Raw genomic sequence first — 16,788 nt, forward strand, 5'->3', positions numbered from 1 at the left:
GTTGAGATTCTGCCAACTCCATTGGCAAGGTTGGATCAAACTGGCTAGTGGATAGAACCAGGAGTCTTCAGCTAAAGATGGGGGGATACGCAAGCTTTTGCTCTGAACAAAAAAAACTGGAAGAATAGTTGAGTATAGACCACACTGTAGACTCAGCTCCATCATGAATTCTATGCAAGCTTTTGCTCTGAACAAAACGAACTGGAAGAACAGTTGAGTAGAGACCACATTGTAGACTCAGCTCCATCACGAATTCTCTCTCTCTCTCTCTCTCTCTCTCTCTCTCTTGGTGTTTCATTTGATTCACTGGGGAACAAATGTTCAGCTCAAAGGAAAAAGAATAAACATGTAATAGGAGTCGACATATCTTCAGCAACCATTAATACAAAAATAATAATTAAATAAATAATAGGAGTCCACATATCTTCAACATCCATTAATACAAAAATAATAATCAATACATGCGCTTCAAACACCAACACATTGTCAACCTCAACAGCATTCACACAAACACATCAATATGTCTTTAGAAGAAACATTAAGAAATACAAAAATCAGAGCTGTTAGTTTCTTCTATGATTACATCATTGAATGACAGTGATACACCGCTTACAACCGTTTAGCACACGAAATTACTTGGTAACTCTATTTACAAGGTAGATAAAAGCTCGTTTTTAACAGAGTTGGATCCGTTAATCTGTATATTGTACAACTTTCATAGCGGATAATATCAACTGCAAACCACCCGACATGCAAGAAAACTTATAACACCAGTGAATAATGACTGACTTATGACTTATCAGCAAATGACGGAGAATCAATATAAAAAAACACCTTATAATTGATATTTAAAATTTGTTCACAAGTATTCTACTATTTCTTCTTGATTGATGTTTGTTTTTTCAGTTTTCGGAGGAGATAAGCTTACTACGTTTATGTCTGTGATAATAACCGGTTTCTCTGCATTTGGTTTGGACAGCTTTTCCACCTTCGTAGTTCCCTTTCTGTTTGTCAAACTGGGTTTAGCCGAGAAGGATATTTTCCTTGTTGTTGGGCTTGTACGTTTACGGACCTTACTCACATGCTTATTTTGATCTTCCTTTGGGCTATTTGACTTCTCAGGAACCCTACTCTCCCATGGCCGAGCAGCAATCCAGCGTTCCACCCAGCTCCAACCCCAGGCAGCTTCAAACGGTATAAGTCGCTGGTTCGGATTAGAGTTGGCCCTCCACTGCAAATAACAAACTTCACATTGTGATATTTGCTGATTTGGTATAATATAACCATAATCTTAAGAAGCAGTAGAACAGTGATGTAGTAGTTTGTTAAGTTTGTCGTCATCCAACTGGTAATGAGTGAGGAGGACCTAGACAAAATATTCTTGGTTACTAGATCACTCTTCTCCCATGTGGAACTATTCTCACACGCCCCCTCACATGTGGCGCTCTTTGATCCTAACACGTATTTTCTTTCCTTTTTGGGTGACGTGGAGCACACTTTTAAACCTATTACTTATAGGCGTAGCTCTGATACCATGGTTGTTACGGTTATAATGAGAAAAAACAGATTTCAACTGTTTTTTGGTCAAAATGGAGTATTTTTGTTGGGATTAGGTTATAGTGGGAAAACGTTCACTATAACATTAATAAAGAGGATTTGGCAAATAATGGACTTCTTTTTCTTTTGAAAAAGGTAAAACCAACAAGATGGGAAAGTGTCACTAAGAAAACGGCCATTATAATCCCCATTTCTGAAACACTGGATGTAACTTATCTTCTTTACTGATGTTCTGGCAGATATATCGTTTTCAACAGGGCTACTCTACTCTAGTTGTGTGCAGGCCTAAATCGAAAACTTGTACCTAGTTATGTTGTTGAGAGGGTCAAAAGATGTTCCATGGATTGACAAATGGAGGATCTCTTTTCCTAATAGGATACTAGTTAATTATCGTTTTCTAGCCGTCTTATTTATTGTTTTCACAGCAAATGGGTACCAAAGAGAAGAAAATTACTAAATGTACCTGATGAGAAAATGCATATGCCATGGCCCTTTCACGCTTAACTGCAGCATCTTCTCTCTGTTGTATCCTAGCAAGAATTTCTTCCAGAGAATCGGAACCACCACACCACTCCTCCTGTTGATGAGTCAGAACGCGAGTGATATAAAGATTGAAAAGTATAAACTGGTAAAGCCATAATTCTGTACTCAATTTCCCAGATAAGAAGAGGAATTTCAGCCTGATCTTATTTGACGAAGATAGTGTTTGTTTTCCAAAAACTAAAATTTGATTCTGAAAAAATTTTGTGTGTAAATAATTTTTTTTTATTCATGTATCTTTTTAATTGAGTTAGTTCTTAAAACAAGTCGACATCTTAAATGCACAAGTTTTCAGCTACAAATACACATAGATATTAATCCATTTCAGATTAAATAAAAAACAGACACCGCCTAAATGATGTATCTTATGATGCATCCATGGACCATATATATAAAAATTAGCATATAGTGACTGATAAGGACTATTAGTCGAATACTATCTGCAACTACGGTTCCCTTGGCACTCTAAATGGGACAGAAGTCAGTGATACCTCCAGCTCATGAAGCTTCGAATCAAGTTTCAATTGATTAGCTAGTTTCTTTTGTCTAATACGACCCTCAGTCACCATATGCACTCGACGAGCTCTAATCTCAGTCTGTATTTTGCTCCATGTGTGGAGATAGTTCAAAGTTGTTGATGCTTGCTTTTTGACGGTATAGCCATCTGTCAGAGCCTTGAATTTTACTACTTTTCTCATTCGCCGTAAAAATTTTCTTGCCTGAGAAATGTTGAATTATACATCCAATTAACCAAGTTAGGAAACTGCAAAAGACAAGAGTCAACCGAAAGCGGTAGCCAAGAGATCAGACAAGACTGACAAAAATCTCAAAGTAATACCATATACCCCCGGAATGCAGTTTGGATTCGAATTACTGCTATATCCTCGACGGGTAGGTCCAGAAATCTAGGATTTCCTTTGCGGTTAAGTCCATTTTCTTTAATAGCATATTTCTGTTTTCATGGAAAGAATGAAATGATTAAAAACGAAAAAAGAGAAAGGAAATACTAAAATCCATAAGCTAATCGTTAATAATGATAGAAGATATTAATGATAAACTGGAAAATTATGAAGTTAAAAAATAAATATTCTTCAAATAGGTTTATGACAATTAGCTATAGTGTAATATATGTGATTGCTTACGAACCATTCAGACTGTGTATGTCGGATTTAATTCAGATTCAAATTCACAGAGAGTAAATGATAATATTTAAGATCTTACTTAAAAGCTTACGTTAAACAACTAAATTGCTCCAAAGACAATCATGATTCAATTTTAGATTACTAAAGAAACAGACACAACCTAATCATTAAACTGTTTATATACCTTTGCTTGTTTGGATTTCTCTTCCTTCGATTTCTTTAGGCGAAATATTGTTTTAAACCAGTTCCGAGAGCCCATTCCTTCCAATACTTGTTCTTGAATGCCTTCATACACACAACATAATCCTAAAAAGAGTCCCTTCCACGATTATAACACTTTTCTTTAACTACAAGCAGAGAGGACAAGAAAGGTAAAATTGAAAACGCGGAGAAATTAAATGCAAAATCAAGAACTAAATGGAAGCATTTAGGCAATCATGCGACAAGAAATAAGAAATATAAAATTGAAGGGAAACAAACAAATGGATAAGCAGACGCATTGTATACATATTGATTCATGACGGCCATGGCTACAAAGACAAATGGTTAACACCTTCTATGTTCCATGTTCTATATCAGTATTTCTCGCGGTGATACTCGGATTCTCTTTCCAGATATTCTGGTAAATTCAGTAGGTATTACATGACATTTTCTATGAACAACCAGCGTGAACTTGCATATATCGTTGTTAGACCATAAAATACCAATCTAGCTAACGTATATTGTGAAGAGTGAAACAATGGTTAGCCCACAAGTAAAAAAAACTTACGTAAAAAATGAACAATGGTTAGCCCGTCTGCCTGTACTAGGCTTTTCCATATGTTGTAGCCGAGACCTCGTTCTAGTGTCCGGTAGTGATATGCACATGGTACATGTTACTATAGTTAAAACTTGAAATTCTGTAATTAATCAAGTCCCATATATCTAAGGTTAAAACAGATTTTCATAGTTTTTTTCCTTACCAAACTTAGGTTGTGGTAATGTTGAATTGGAGCAAAATGGGTATTTGATATAATGACTAGAGAAGCAGAATCAGTTTATCACTCTAACAAATCTAATTTGGGGGTTACATAATCATACTGATTTCAACAGTAACCACCATATCAGTAAGGTAATCACAACAGTAGAGCAAGAGAAAGTTTTATCAACTAAATAAGAACAGAAGATAAATGAAATTGTGTTCAAATGTATTCACCCCTCTATATGTTTATCCTATTGATTTAGTACCACCCATATATCTGCCCACCTCTCATCCATCGAATTCAAACATGGGTATGATACACACATAAAAAAAACAGAACAAAACAACCCTAAAACAATGAAAGCAAACAAAAATGCAAGAAATTAGAAGATAATCACATACAGGAGAAGAAGCTTTACATGATCAAAGGAGTTATGGGAGGTGGGTATTTGAGATTTTTGGTGCAGTGGTTGTAGTAGAAATAGGAAGAGAGAAGGAAAGCTAGAGAGGGCTCACTGAACCGACGCCCCAACTCATTTTTTAATTTTGAGACCCCCCCAGTGGCCGCACACAATAAGGACAGCTGAACAAATATGAACATATCAAGTAAGCAAAACATCCCATTTCATCAAAAAAAAAAGTAAGCAAAACATCCCTACCTCAAGAACAAAATTAAATTCTTTGTTTCATAAATTATTGATTTACTTTGAGGTGGGTAGAATGGATTATCTGTCTTTGGTGGGTAAGGTACTTCCTGGATCCTTGTTACCTCCTTATCAGAAAATAGCTTTGAAGTGAGGTGAGCCCACCAAATAGGTAGGGAAAACTAGTCAAGACCTTCTAACACTTGAACTTCTTCTCTCTAAAAGAACATAGTGTCAAAATCGATTGCAATCTCCCCACAATAACTACTCTCACATTCTCCCTGCTTTTCTCTCTGACGATTTATATATCCATTCATATTTCTTCTTCCTTACCTTTTCTCCCTTACCTTTTTTAAGCCACCGTTTTGCGGAAAGCAGAAAAGTTTCAGAAGAAGACAGTGGAAAATCAAAAAGAACTCGAACCAAACGCACCTCATAAGTCGTCAGCAGAAAGTCGTCGGCGACGGGCGGCGACTTCATCATCTTCTTTCTCTTCTGCCTCTCTCTCTTTTGTTTCTCTTTCTTCTCTTTTTTCTCTCTTTCTTCTCTCTGTCTCCAGTGAAGGGAGGAGTTCGCCTGGAAACCAGAGCTCCGGCGAAGGGCCTCCTCCCTTCGTCAAAGATGGAGAGGAGAAAAAAAAAATGTTGTCGGAAATGGTGGAAGTCGTCTGAGATGGTGGTGGCAGGTGAAAGGAAGAAGAAGCTGAAAAGTATAAAGATTTGGTTGTTTGGAGAAACAAAAAGTTCTAATTTTTTTTGTTTCCACCCAAAACTTCACACCACGAAAAGTTTCTTTATTTTCCCATAACACCGACCCTTTTTAATTCTCATTATTTCTTTTTCTTCCTTCATGGAAAACATTAACAATATCTTCATCTTCTCCCTTTGAAGTAAATAAAAAAATATATAATATGTCGTCGTTAGCCAAGAGGGATCTGCAACGTTTGGTGGACGCGGCGGAAACCTAGTTATTTTTAAGGATAGACTATAATCTAGATTTTAACTTTCTAATTATTTTTTGTCTTATTTTTTCTTTATCTTTGTTTTAGTCCTTGTTGTTTTTGTCTTCTCAATCTTCATTTCTATCATTATCTCTTTATTTTTCATTCACTGCCCACCAAGAGGAGCTCTTGGAATATGTTGTGGCTCGTAGAGTGGTCGAAACTCGATCTCTACAGGTTATTGTTATGACGGAATCAAGTAATCCAAGAAAAACAATAAAAAAACAATCACACAAAATACAAGAGATCTACATAGTTCGGTTTGTGAGACCTACTCCCCGCGACAATGACGCGATGATTTCCACTATGATAAGAAAACAAGTTACACAAGAGATTCGTCAGAATTCCTTAACAGACATCTTTAGGGTTTTAGTGTATATAGTCACTAAAACCCTAATCCCACTGACGCTCCGCCTCATCGACTCTCTCTTACTAAATTTGAAGTACAAATGGATACCGCTAACAGTAATTACCGACATAACGCAGAGCCTTGTCTTTGAGTCCTGCTTCGCATACCAGCTCTGCCTTGCATACTAGCTCTGCTTCGAAAATCAGACTTGCTAATGGGTCCAAAATTCTAAGTCGATTCGATTTTGGCAGACAATTGCCATTGCCTTGTAAGCGGGTTGGCAGATCGTAAACAGGGCTAGATATCAACCCATATTCAAGACATTTTCAGCAAATAAATATGTTCTACATTGACATCGTACACATGCAAATCCAAAATTGCTTAACGCGAAATTTGTCTTGAAAATCTTGATCTACTGAAAAACATATTTTTGTATAGAAATAAACTGAATAAATATATTTGAGTTTCCACATTTTTGTTATCTTTGAAAAAAGAAATGGTCTAAAAAAATATCTAGTCTAAAATACAAATATACAAAAAATTTATAAGAAGAAAGTGTTAATTCTCCTTTAGTGTTATTGTTAAATAAAAGTTTAATGTTGTTGGCAACAATAGTTTACTTTCAAACAATTCATATCGAAAAAAACAAACTAGAAATGCCTTCAATAATTTTCAGAATAAATAACAATTTCAAATTTGTCTTGAAAAAGATTCATATTTATTCTCATCATTCATGTTTCGTTGTACGTAACACAGTTTACTCTCGCTAACTTTAATAATGTCTGAATTTTTATGGACTCCTGACAATGAAACCTTTTGTTCTTCACTCATGTAAGTGTGTTGATTTATCAGCATTTGGGTATCCTCTTGTTATCTTCTTCTTCGTCTTACCTACAAACATTTCGCTCTTGCCTGAGAAAAGAAGCAAATCGACTCATCATATATTATTTGGGATCAACTAACAACTATATGTAGTATATAAATTTCAAAGTGGCTTAAGTAACTTACACCAATATAATGTGCCTATTCGTTTTCGTATAACCCAAAGCAACCAATGGCTAGAACAAACACCATTGAAAGTTAAGCTCTTGGATCTACCACTTTATAAAAAGAATTACAGTTATTCTCGGAACTAAATTAGAAAATGCAAAAAAGACAAGAGATATGAAAGCAAAATAGTGTAAAAAATCAACATGAAATGTTCTTCCACCAAATAGGAAAAATGTCTAATGAAGTTTATGCGTAACTCAAATTGGAGTGGATAATTAGGTATTTGTTGATTTCCAATATATTTTTTCTTGCATTTGACAAACCCAAACAAATACCATATATTACAATACATGTTCCAATTTCCCTCGTGAAAAAAGTAATTTTTTTTTTCGAAACCACGCGAAACAATTTTCATTCATAAGTGATTGAATCACAACGTTACATGGATGATCATAATTATTTCTCTCCTCTGAAAAATTCATGAGAGTTACATCTATTTAAATGCAAAGTGCCTCATGAAGAGAAAGAAATGGGACTAGACACCGACTCAATAAAATGACCCTAAAGATCGAAAAATGAAAGGATCCTAAAGATCACGGATGAAAGGACCATAAAAGGTCAACAAATAACAGGAAGAATCGAAAAGAACCACCGTCGACGTCACCGGAAAACCGCCGCCGTCACCGGAAAACCGCCGACATCACCGCCATGGAACACACCACGTATAACACCTAATGTCGTCAATTCCCGTCATGTGATTATTCTATGAACACAGATCTTCGATGTTAGAGGACAAACCGATTGACAAGAATGACGTCTTCCCAATACCATTGGTGATCTTCACCGACTGCGAAGACGAAAGTGGAAGAGATACAGAGAGAAGTCTAGAAGACATAACTAACTCAACAAGTCTCAATGAGTTAATTCCTTCTTCTTTGTTTCTTTTTTCACCACGAAATGACTCACAGTGAATACCCAAATGAACTGATTTTCTGTACCTAGAACTGGAAGATTTCCTTCTGAAGCAGTAATTGTGAAACTAACTTGAATGGATTTCAGACAATCTACATTCAACTTGTAAATCTTGTAATGATCGGGAGGTTTTTGGAGACGAAGATAAAGTTTGTCGGTATCTTCGACGTCCGCCCGGTAAACGATTCCAGGAACCTGAGTATCCATCGAAACGAAAGGGAATAGATCAATCACCTTCTGGATCAAATCGATTTCGTATGCAAGATTCAGAGACCAAACTCCTCTCACCAAAACATGTTCCGGATTCGAATTATTCCAGGGCATGATGGTACTTAGTTATGGTTTGGGTTTATGTGTTTCTCTCTAAACAGATCAATCAATTCTTCCAAGGCTATGGACTAGAAATATCTGGACTGCACAAAATGTGGGATTTAGTGGTAACATTTATAAAAATAAATAAAGCATTTTCAAGGTTGGTCAATGTATTAACATCATACAAAATGTAAATTTTAAAGTTCTTAACCCAAGATTCAATTTATTTGTTGAAAATCAATATCTGCTATACAACATAATACTTAGAGAGACGAGCTGAGAAATAGATCTAAAATTGTAATTTTTATTATCTTTGAACAAAAAAGTTTGTGTAAACTTTTTAACTTTGTTGAGAACGTATTAAGTCTAAAAGTGAAAAAAAGACATCTCATAAGAAGATTGGATCTTTCAGAAACTTTTTAGTTTTCTAAAGTGATGCATTTCTAAAGTGATGCACTATGTATAGAGGGTTAGAGTGGGAATAAGAGAGAATATTAGCTGCATACGGATCCAATTTTGGAGCATAAAGAACTTGTATTGGACTTGATGTGGATTATGAAAATTAATTGTATTGGACTTGATGTGGATTATGAAAATTAATTTGGACTAGGTTTGGTTTTTGGATCATAGGTGGATCTTAGGTCCTATTTGAACCCCAATTTTGGACCTAATAATAAAGTTTTAACAAAAAAATGGAGGCAAATCCATTCAAGAGAATCAGGCCCAATACTAAATAATAATGAGGAAAAAACCCAGTAGGTAAAAATACAATTTTACCCTCCAAAATGAAATTTTCCGCCCAAATCAACGTCAAAAAAAATTTGAACATTTCTGAACAATCTTTGGTTTTCTCTCGACAATTTTGTAAATTTATGAACAAATCTTAGTTTGTCTCAACAATTTGTAAATTTTTGAACAAATTTGTTCTTGCTTAGACATTGTTTTGCCAAAATATTTCGCATTTTTTTCTTTTGCATTTTACATAGACAAACTAACACAAACATTTTGGCTACAACATTTTTCGATTTGTCTTGTGAAAAAATAAATGGTTTCGGCATTTTTTGTTTTGCCTTCGACATAAATATAAAGACTAAAGCATTTATTTATTTGTCCTTTACAAAAATTAAAATGTTATGCATATTATCCTTTGTATTTAACAAATCCGTTAACGAACAAATAATATTTTGACTAATACATTATATATGTTGTTAAGAACGTTATATATGACGCCAACATTTTATAATAAGTCGGGACATTATTATAGATATTGTCAACATTTTATAACAACACAATGATATATGTTGTCAACATATAAGGGTAAAAATGGAATTATGAAAAAAATATGTTGTCTTGTTAACAACATAATTACATATATAGTGAACATTTTGAAAAATGTTCAAAAAATGGGTTTTTTTGACATTATTATTTTTTAGTGGGTTTTTTTCTTATTAGGGTGTAGATTTTTGGGTTTTTCATTTATATAGAAGTTTACGAGAGTGGTTAGTTTTGGGCCCAAAATGAAAAGTAGTGTCCCAAGACAAAATAGGGAGTTAGTAACGCCGGCAAATTGGACCTAAAATTGAAGCGGTACAACCGCCCCTTATTGGTATTCGTGACCCAAGAACCGTTTGCCTCCAACATCTATAGGCACCCTTTTCAGAGTGATTGGCCCGAGAGCCAAAGCAAGGCCTTGATCTTGAAGGTCATAGTTTGGGACTTATCTTCTTTCTTCTACTTTCATTGGACTTCTCGTCTTTTACAGTCTTTTCGACATTCACCTCATTATTTTCGACCTTTTTCTCCACTTTAGTGTCGGATTTTGAAACATTTTCATATCTAACCTTCTCCCGTGACCATTTCCTGAGTTATTAGAGTTTCAAATTTGAGACTCCATCTTTAGAGAACCAGTTTTTTCGTTTCTCTCCACCTTCATAGTTTTTTACTTAGAAACTGGAACATTTTGAGAAGAAATTAGGAAGAAGAATAAGAAATCACAAGGAGGAGATAAGACACAAAGAAGAAAACTTAGAGCACAAAGAGGGGAAGGGACGCTCGGAGCGCCTTTCCCAGATCGTACGGGTCACAAAAAGTAGTGGGGCACGAATAGAAATTTTCGAGGCGTCTTTAGAAAAACCCTTTAGAGTTTGTTTATAAATAAGTCGTTACTATTTCTTTTCGTTGTTAATCTGATCTTTCCAAAACTTTCTAAAAAGTAGGGTTTTTCCATGGTTGAAGAAGACGAATGCTTGAGTAGATTTTCTAAAAGATTGAGGCAGAAAAAAAATCCACAAAGAGGACCTGGTGTTGCTACACTTGAAAAGATTAGATTAGAAGAACAGAGGAAAGTTTCTTCTTCCTCTTCAAACCCTCTTCCTGATCTTAATGTTTCCTACTTATCAAGTTCTTTGTATGAACCACAACTTCCAGTTTGTGTTTATGATAAATTCAATCCACCACCACCACCTCCTCAACCTCCACCACCTCTTTATATTGATTCTTGTTACAACACAACATTGATCACTTCTCTCATGCAGGAAAAAAAACAAACACAACATTCTTCAATGGTAAACTATTATATTTTCTCTCTCTCTCTCTATATATATATGTATCTTTCTGTCTCTCTCTTAATAACATGAAATCTGCAGGTAAATAACTCATCTTCACCATCTGCAACTTGGCTAGATTTTCAGATCGAGCCCCCTTCAATCCAATGTTATGAAATGTGGGATGAGGAAGAGAAGGTAAGTTGGTTTGTTTCCTGCCTTTTATTTAGTGTTTTTTTTGTTGAGATGCCTTTTATTTAGTGTTGATTATCATTTTATTTAAATTCCATGAATGGTTTTTTTTCTCTTTCTCTTTTGGGCATATTCTCAATTTTTTTTCAATCCACCATTACCACCTCCATCAATATTGATTTTACAAAAGTAAAGCAAAGAAAAGAAAATACATCACATACTATCAAAGTGAAGAAAATAACTATGATAATAAATTAAATCTATAAAATAAGAGAGGAGGGTAACTTTTTTAGGTGAGGTTTGGTAACCAAAAATATAAGTACTTTTGATTGTATTAGAATTACTTTTGCTTTTAAAGAAGTAAAAAAGTTATAAGAAGTATATTAGATATAAAACTTAGTTACAAGTGAAAAAGTCAAAAGCTTAGTTTGGTAATCCAATTTACTTTTCTATTTTTGTTTTTATTTTTATTTTTCCCATAGACGTAGTTGATCATAATTGAATTCCATTATGATTTCCACGATTACTCTTGTTTAAGAAGTGGTGGTGAAACTGGCGGTAATGGTGATAGTGACAGTGCATTGAATGTATGGTTATGGGGTTTGGTGGTGGTGCATGTATGATGATGGCGAGGTATGATGGTGGTCGTGGTGCTGGTGTTGGAGGTACGATGGTTTTGGTGGTGGTGGTGGAGGTATAAGGATAGTGGTGGTGGAGGTACGATTGTGGTGGTGATGGAGGTATGGTGATGGCGGGGAAGTACGGTGGTGGAGGTACGGTGATAGAGTGATGCCGGGAGATCTTCTGAAAATCTTAAATTTCATCAAATCAAGTTATTTTAGTAGTTTCCTATTTTTTTTAGCAGAGAATTATTAGTTTTAACAGTTTTATATTTTTAAGAAACTTAAGAAGTTTAGGATTCTAGTATTTTATTTATTTAGAAGTTGTTATTAGAATTTGATTGGGTTTAAGAAACTAGTATTTTATTTACTAGAAGTTGTTATTTAGAGTTTGTTTAGGTTTAGGAAACCCCTAATGCTATATAAAAGGGTTTTAGTGGGTGTTTAGTTCATCAAGTTTGATCAACAAAATTAAGTATTTAGTTTAGTCTTAGCTAGTTTTGTATCTATAACTCTCAAGACGGAGATCTGAAGATCTTCGTCTAAAACTTTTAAAACCCAAAAAAGGTCTTCAAATCTCCGTCTTAAGAGTGGTGGTGGTGGTGGTGGTGGTGGTGGTGGTGGTGGTTGAGGTATGGTGGTGGTGGAGGTACAATGGTTGTTGTGGAGGTACAATGGTATGGTGGAAGTTTAGTTGTGGTAGTGGAGCAGAGATACACAAAGAAAAAAGTAAAATTCGTGCATATGTTGAACATAAGTTACTTCACTTTGAACTCAAAAGCTAAAAATATGAACATTAAAAGAAAGTCAAATTTTAACTTAAGTGAAATTGGTGAGTTTTGCATTACCAAACTAACTTTTTACTTTTCAACCTGAATAAGAAAAAAAAGTAAGTTATTTTAGTGTTGTCAAACAACACCTTAGAATATACCCTATTCTTCAATGACTAAGATTACATCTCCCAAACTTATCGCTAAAGGTTGAGATTATTACTCCCAAACTTATATTCAATGGTTAAGATTATGCTTTCGAAACTTATCTCCCTCGGTTGAGATTATAAAAAAACCTTCGTAAATAAATAAATAGAAATCTTTTCCTCAGAAGTTGACTAGAATGAGAGAGGAAAAGGGGAGAGAGGTTTAGTTTAAAACATCTCAAATACAGGACTCAATTTCAAAAAATCTAGGTGCCACCTAAGATATTTAGAAACTTAAAAAAATTATCTCAAATGCAAAACTTAACTTGGGTCTTAAGATGATGTGGCAACAAATTCTGAGATATCTCAAAAAGATACTCGATATTGAGAGGCCTCTTGTGGAGGATATATCATTTCTGTCTGAAGAAAATGTCCTTCTTGAAGGAGTGCCCTTCGATCAAGATGACAATGCGCTCAATTTGTCAAATAGGATTATGATGGCGTTATCGAGAAGATCGTCTAGTCTGGTCGAATTAGGGATCGTAATGCTTAGCTAGAAGCCAACTACGATCGTCGGATCACTCACAGCTAACATAGATCGGATCCTACAACGGGTTACACCAAAGAGTGGTGACTTGATCAGATATAATTGACTAGAAGGAACTAGGCAAATAGATGGATTAGATCAGTTTAATATATCCAAAAAGAGCTCGAAAGAGTCAGAACAAAGATAGGAAGAACCAAGCCCGAAAGAAGGTCCAGACTAAAAGATAATGGCCCGACCATGTGATGACCGGCCACATTAGTGGGGCGGCCAGGCCCAACCCATTAAAGGGTTGCCCTGGCCGGCCAGAATAAAGGAGTCCAGATGGGACTAAACTCTCATACGGACTCCTACTCAAAAATGGTTTTCTGATTCTTATCTTTTCTATGGTCTGAATTGAATCCTAGTTTGAATATGATTGTAACTTAAGGTTTTCCATATAAGTACCATCATAAAACAGAAAAGGTGTGTAATTTTCTTTAGAGAAAATCAATCTCTACAACATCAAGTAGACAGAGTTTTAGAGAAAAAATTCACAATTCTATCTATCTAGTAAAAGAAGAAAAGTTCTTCTTCTCAACATTCCATTAACATCCTAGCTGACATTAAGGAAGGAAGATCAAGTCAACTTGCTCGGGTGTCTCAAGTAGAGGAGCTACGATTGAAGCTCTCACTTCGGGATAAAGGCATCGAATTTACTTCGAAAGAAAAACGATTAAAGTAATCTACTAAGCTATTCTAGTTTTGCATAGCTAGTGTTAAACATGTTAGATGTTTGAGATTCCGCTTAAAATGTTAGGTGACACCAAAACCCAACATCTTGAGGACCTCAATGAGAAAACTACCTGTCTGAAAAAACATTTAAGCAAATTTTAAGTTTGTAGAGTATTGCATCAGCCTATATCCAATGAGACACTCAAGAAAAACTCTAAACTACAAACACTCTAAAAAAAGCCTTAGTTGTTAAGTGTCAATTAAGATTTTATGGCACTCGTGACAAGAGATTGACCTTAGTCAATCTCATTTGACCCCTAATACCTATGGGCACCCGGGTATAAAAGACACGGATCGGCCCGACCGAGAGCCAAAACAAGGGTTCGGCTTCGGACCAGTCTGAGCCCTTGTTTTGCCGCTCAGACTGGTTCAAGTCTGAGGCCGTTCTGAGGGTATTTTCAAGGGATAATTCGAGTTGTTGTCTTGCCCTAACTTTCTCTCAAGACAACATTAGATCTGAATATAATTTGTGATTTTAGGGTTCAATGAATTGAGATTACTTATTTTGGGGCTTTGTATTTCAGATCTTTATCAATGTTCCATGGTGATTCCTTGGCGTGATGATGATGATCCGAATATTCAGTTTGCCAAATAAGTTTGTACTACGAACATCTCAGGTGCAAAACTAAAAAAAACTCCAATTGTCCAATGTGTCAACTCTCGTCTGAGATGTCAACACTTGGTTGCCCGAGTGGTTGATAGTGTTGACATAAACTCCAAAGTCCTGGAGGTCCCAGGTTCGATCCCCAGATGAGATGGAATCCATGGTCATTGAATTTGGGTATTAAAGATATAAATAATGTAATAAGTTCGTCTGGTTTTAGGCTTCTTTCATGTTGTTGGAATTTAGGCCTCTTTCATTATTAATTTAACTTAGGCGGTTATCGTGCTTATCACATCTTCATGATGTATCAATGTCTTGTAACGATTACCGTAGGTCGTAGTCGATTTCTCAAAAAAAAGTCTCCTTTGAGATTTTCTTTCCTAGATGGCACTATTGAGATCCTCAATTCAGAAGACATCTACAATGCAACACTCTAAAACATAAAAATGACTTAGGTGTCATTCACCATACGGATAGTTTTGTTTTTAATGTTAAGTAGACAATTGAGATTCTCAAGAGAAATCTGAAATATTGAGTTTCTTCTGGAGACGTCTTAGAATTAAATGTTGTCACAGTATCTTAAGACCCAAATTGAATTTTGCATTAGATATATTTTTTGTTTTTTGTAAAAAAGGAGAATAATTTTTTTTGGTGGCCCATACAATTTTTTAAATAAAGTCTGGAGATGTTTTAATACCTTATTTTGATTTCATCAAGATATCTAGGATGTTTTGTTGCGCATTTTTCTTTGAAAAAAGAAAGATGTTGTTTGTTTGTTTTTCTTAAATCAGAAGTTCTTTCTTGAAAGTGGAAAGGGAAGGCACATTTTTGTTCAACAAAGAAAACTAACATTTGTTATCACCTATGTACCTAACCAATGTTTATTTATTTTATGTACTAACTCTCATTAGGTGGTGGTGGTGGTGGTGGTGGTGGTGGTGGACGAGATATGTTGGTGATTGTTCAGCCTATTTGATTGGTTGCTAACAAGTATCTTTCCACCTCCTTACGGTTCGTACAGTTATTTTTTACAAAAAAAAAAAAGTCTAAAACTAATCGAGTTTCATTCCAATTCCATTTCCAAATGATTCATAGATCTTTCAACTCATGCTAATTAGGCAAGCAGGTATTGTGTTCCAGACTTAAGAGTGTTTCTCATTGTCTAATTTGGTTCCTGTTTTAGTATAGATGGTTGCTAGTAAGAGTCTATGGCCTTATTCGTCGGATAACCCTCCCGAACTTGTACCTACAGTATGCAGTTTCGACAAATCATCTTCTTGTTCGAATGATGGTGGATTTAGCTTCGGACGAGAAAATGGAAGTCTCAGGTTTGCACAGATTTCACTATGTTTCGTTATCTTGCTCATCATATAGTATCTGTTTGATTCATATAACTTTTCATTTGCTTTGTTTCTCAGAGGAGGCTCCTCAAATTTAGCTTCCACTATTGTGGAAAGAAAGGAGAGGTCAACCGATAAGTTCCCGCAAAAGGGAACCAGAGAGGAACCATTCGCATTTCCAGCTCCTGATCGACAAGAATTCCTGAAATACAACTTGTTTCCAGAAATTCCTGTAAGATTGAACAACCAAAGATTTGCTAAATTTTTCACCTACCCATATTACAATTCAAGACTTGAGTAATGATTTCGATAATTTTTTGTTATTGTGAAGGTGTATAATGAAGAGCAATGGTTTGGATCAAGTGCGTTGGTTGAGCAACATCAGCTAGTCGACGATTGCTTTCTTCAAAATGAAAATCAGAGTGAGAACTCAGCTTTGGAATCAGATAATGGAAGAAGCAAAGTTGGGGCAGATATCGATCTCACCTTACGACTATGAAGAAAGGTGTGAATGGGGGGCCATGCGAGGCGAGCCTGGCCCGAATCCGTTGTACTACTCAAAGGATGTGAATAATTACCACAATCCTTTGTACTAGTAATTCTTTCAATTCTTTTGTTTCTAGATTAGAGTCCATCTTTTTAAATAATCATATAGCTTTAATTTTTATAGTACCTATAATTTCCTAATTTTTGAGTAGTTCTATGAACTTTATTGTAAGGAATTAATAAATGAGTTTTTTTTTCGGTTTAAAAATTAATAAATGGGTCGATAGTTCTTTCCTTTTCAA

At 35.3% G+C, this 16,788-nt stretch overlaps 2 protein-coding genes across 9 annotated transcripts; one reads left to right on the top strand and one right to left on the bottom strand.

The window, feature by feature from the left end:
• Positions 1 to 423: 423 nt before the first annotated feature.
• Positions 424 to 5,250, bottom strand: LOC147542125 (protein IQ-DOMAIN 9-like). Of its 8 annotated transcripts, none has more exons than XM_086633146.1 (7): positions 4,906 to 5,250; positions 4,620 to 4,783; positions 3,424 to 3,545; positions 2,936 to 3,049; positions 2,589 to 2,816; positions 2,021 to 2,134; positions 424 to 1,231 (listed from the first exon to the last, which is right to left on the bottom strand). In XM_086633146.1, exons 3-7 carry the CDS (start codon positions 3,496 to 3,498, stop codon positions 860 to 862), a joined length of 903 nt encoding a protein of 300 aa, XP_086489272.1. In that variant the 5' UTR covers positions 3,499 to 3,545; positions 4,620 to 4,783; positions 4,906 to 5,250; the 3' UTR covers positions 424 to 859. The 8 variants fall into 8 exon arrangements, with proteins under 8 accessions (XP_086489272.1, XP_086489276.1, XP_086489271.1 ...); XM_086633150.1 differs by having other exon boundaries at positions 3,424 to 3,524; positions 4,906 to 5,149; XM_086633145.1 differs by having other exon boundaries at positions 4,603 to 4,783; positions 4,906 to 5,139.
• A 5,394-nt stretch (positions 5,251 to 10,644) lies between these two features.
• Positions 10,645 to 16,788, top strand: LOC147542126 (uncharacterized). Its single transcript, XM_086637853.1, has 5 exons — positions 10,645 to 11,031; positions 11,113 to 11,208; positions 15,849 to 15,988; positions 16,079 to 16,232; positions 16,332 to 16,788. Exons 1-5 carry the CDS (start codon positions 10,693 to 10,695, stop codon positions 16,497 to 16,499), a joined length of 897 nt encoding a protein of 298 aa, XP_086493979.1. The 5' UTR covers positions 10,645 to 10,692; the 3' UTR covers positions 16,500 to 16,788.

The sequence above is a fragment of the Eschscholzia californica genome, unplaced genomic scaffold (genome assembly GCF_041429995.1).
Source record: "Eschscholzia californica isolate CP2 unplaced genomic scaffold, dmEscCali1.0.p SCAF_4, whole genome shotgun sequence".
Taxonomy (NCBI): domain Eukaryota; kingdom Viridiplantae; phylum Streptophyta; class Magnoliopsida; order Ranunculales; family Papaveraceae; genus Eschscholzia; species Eschscholzia californica.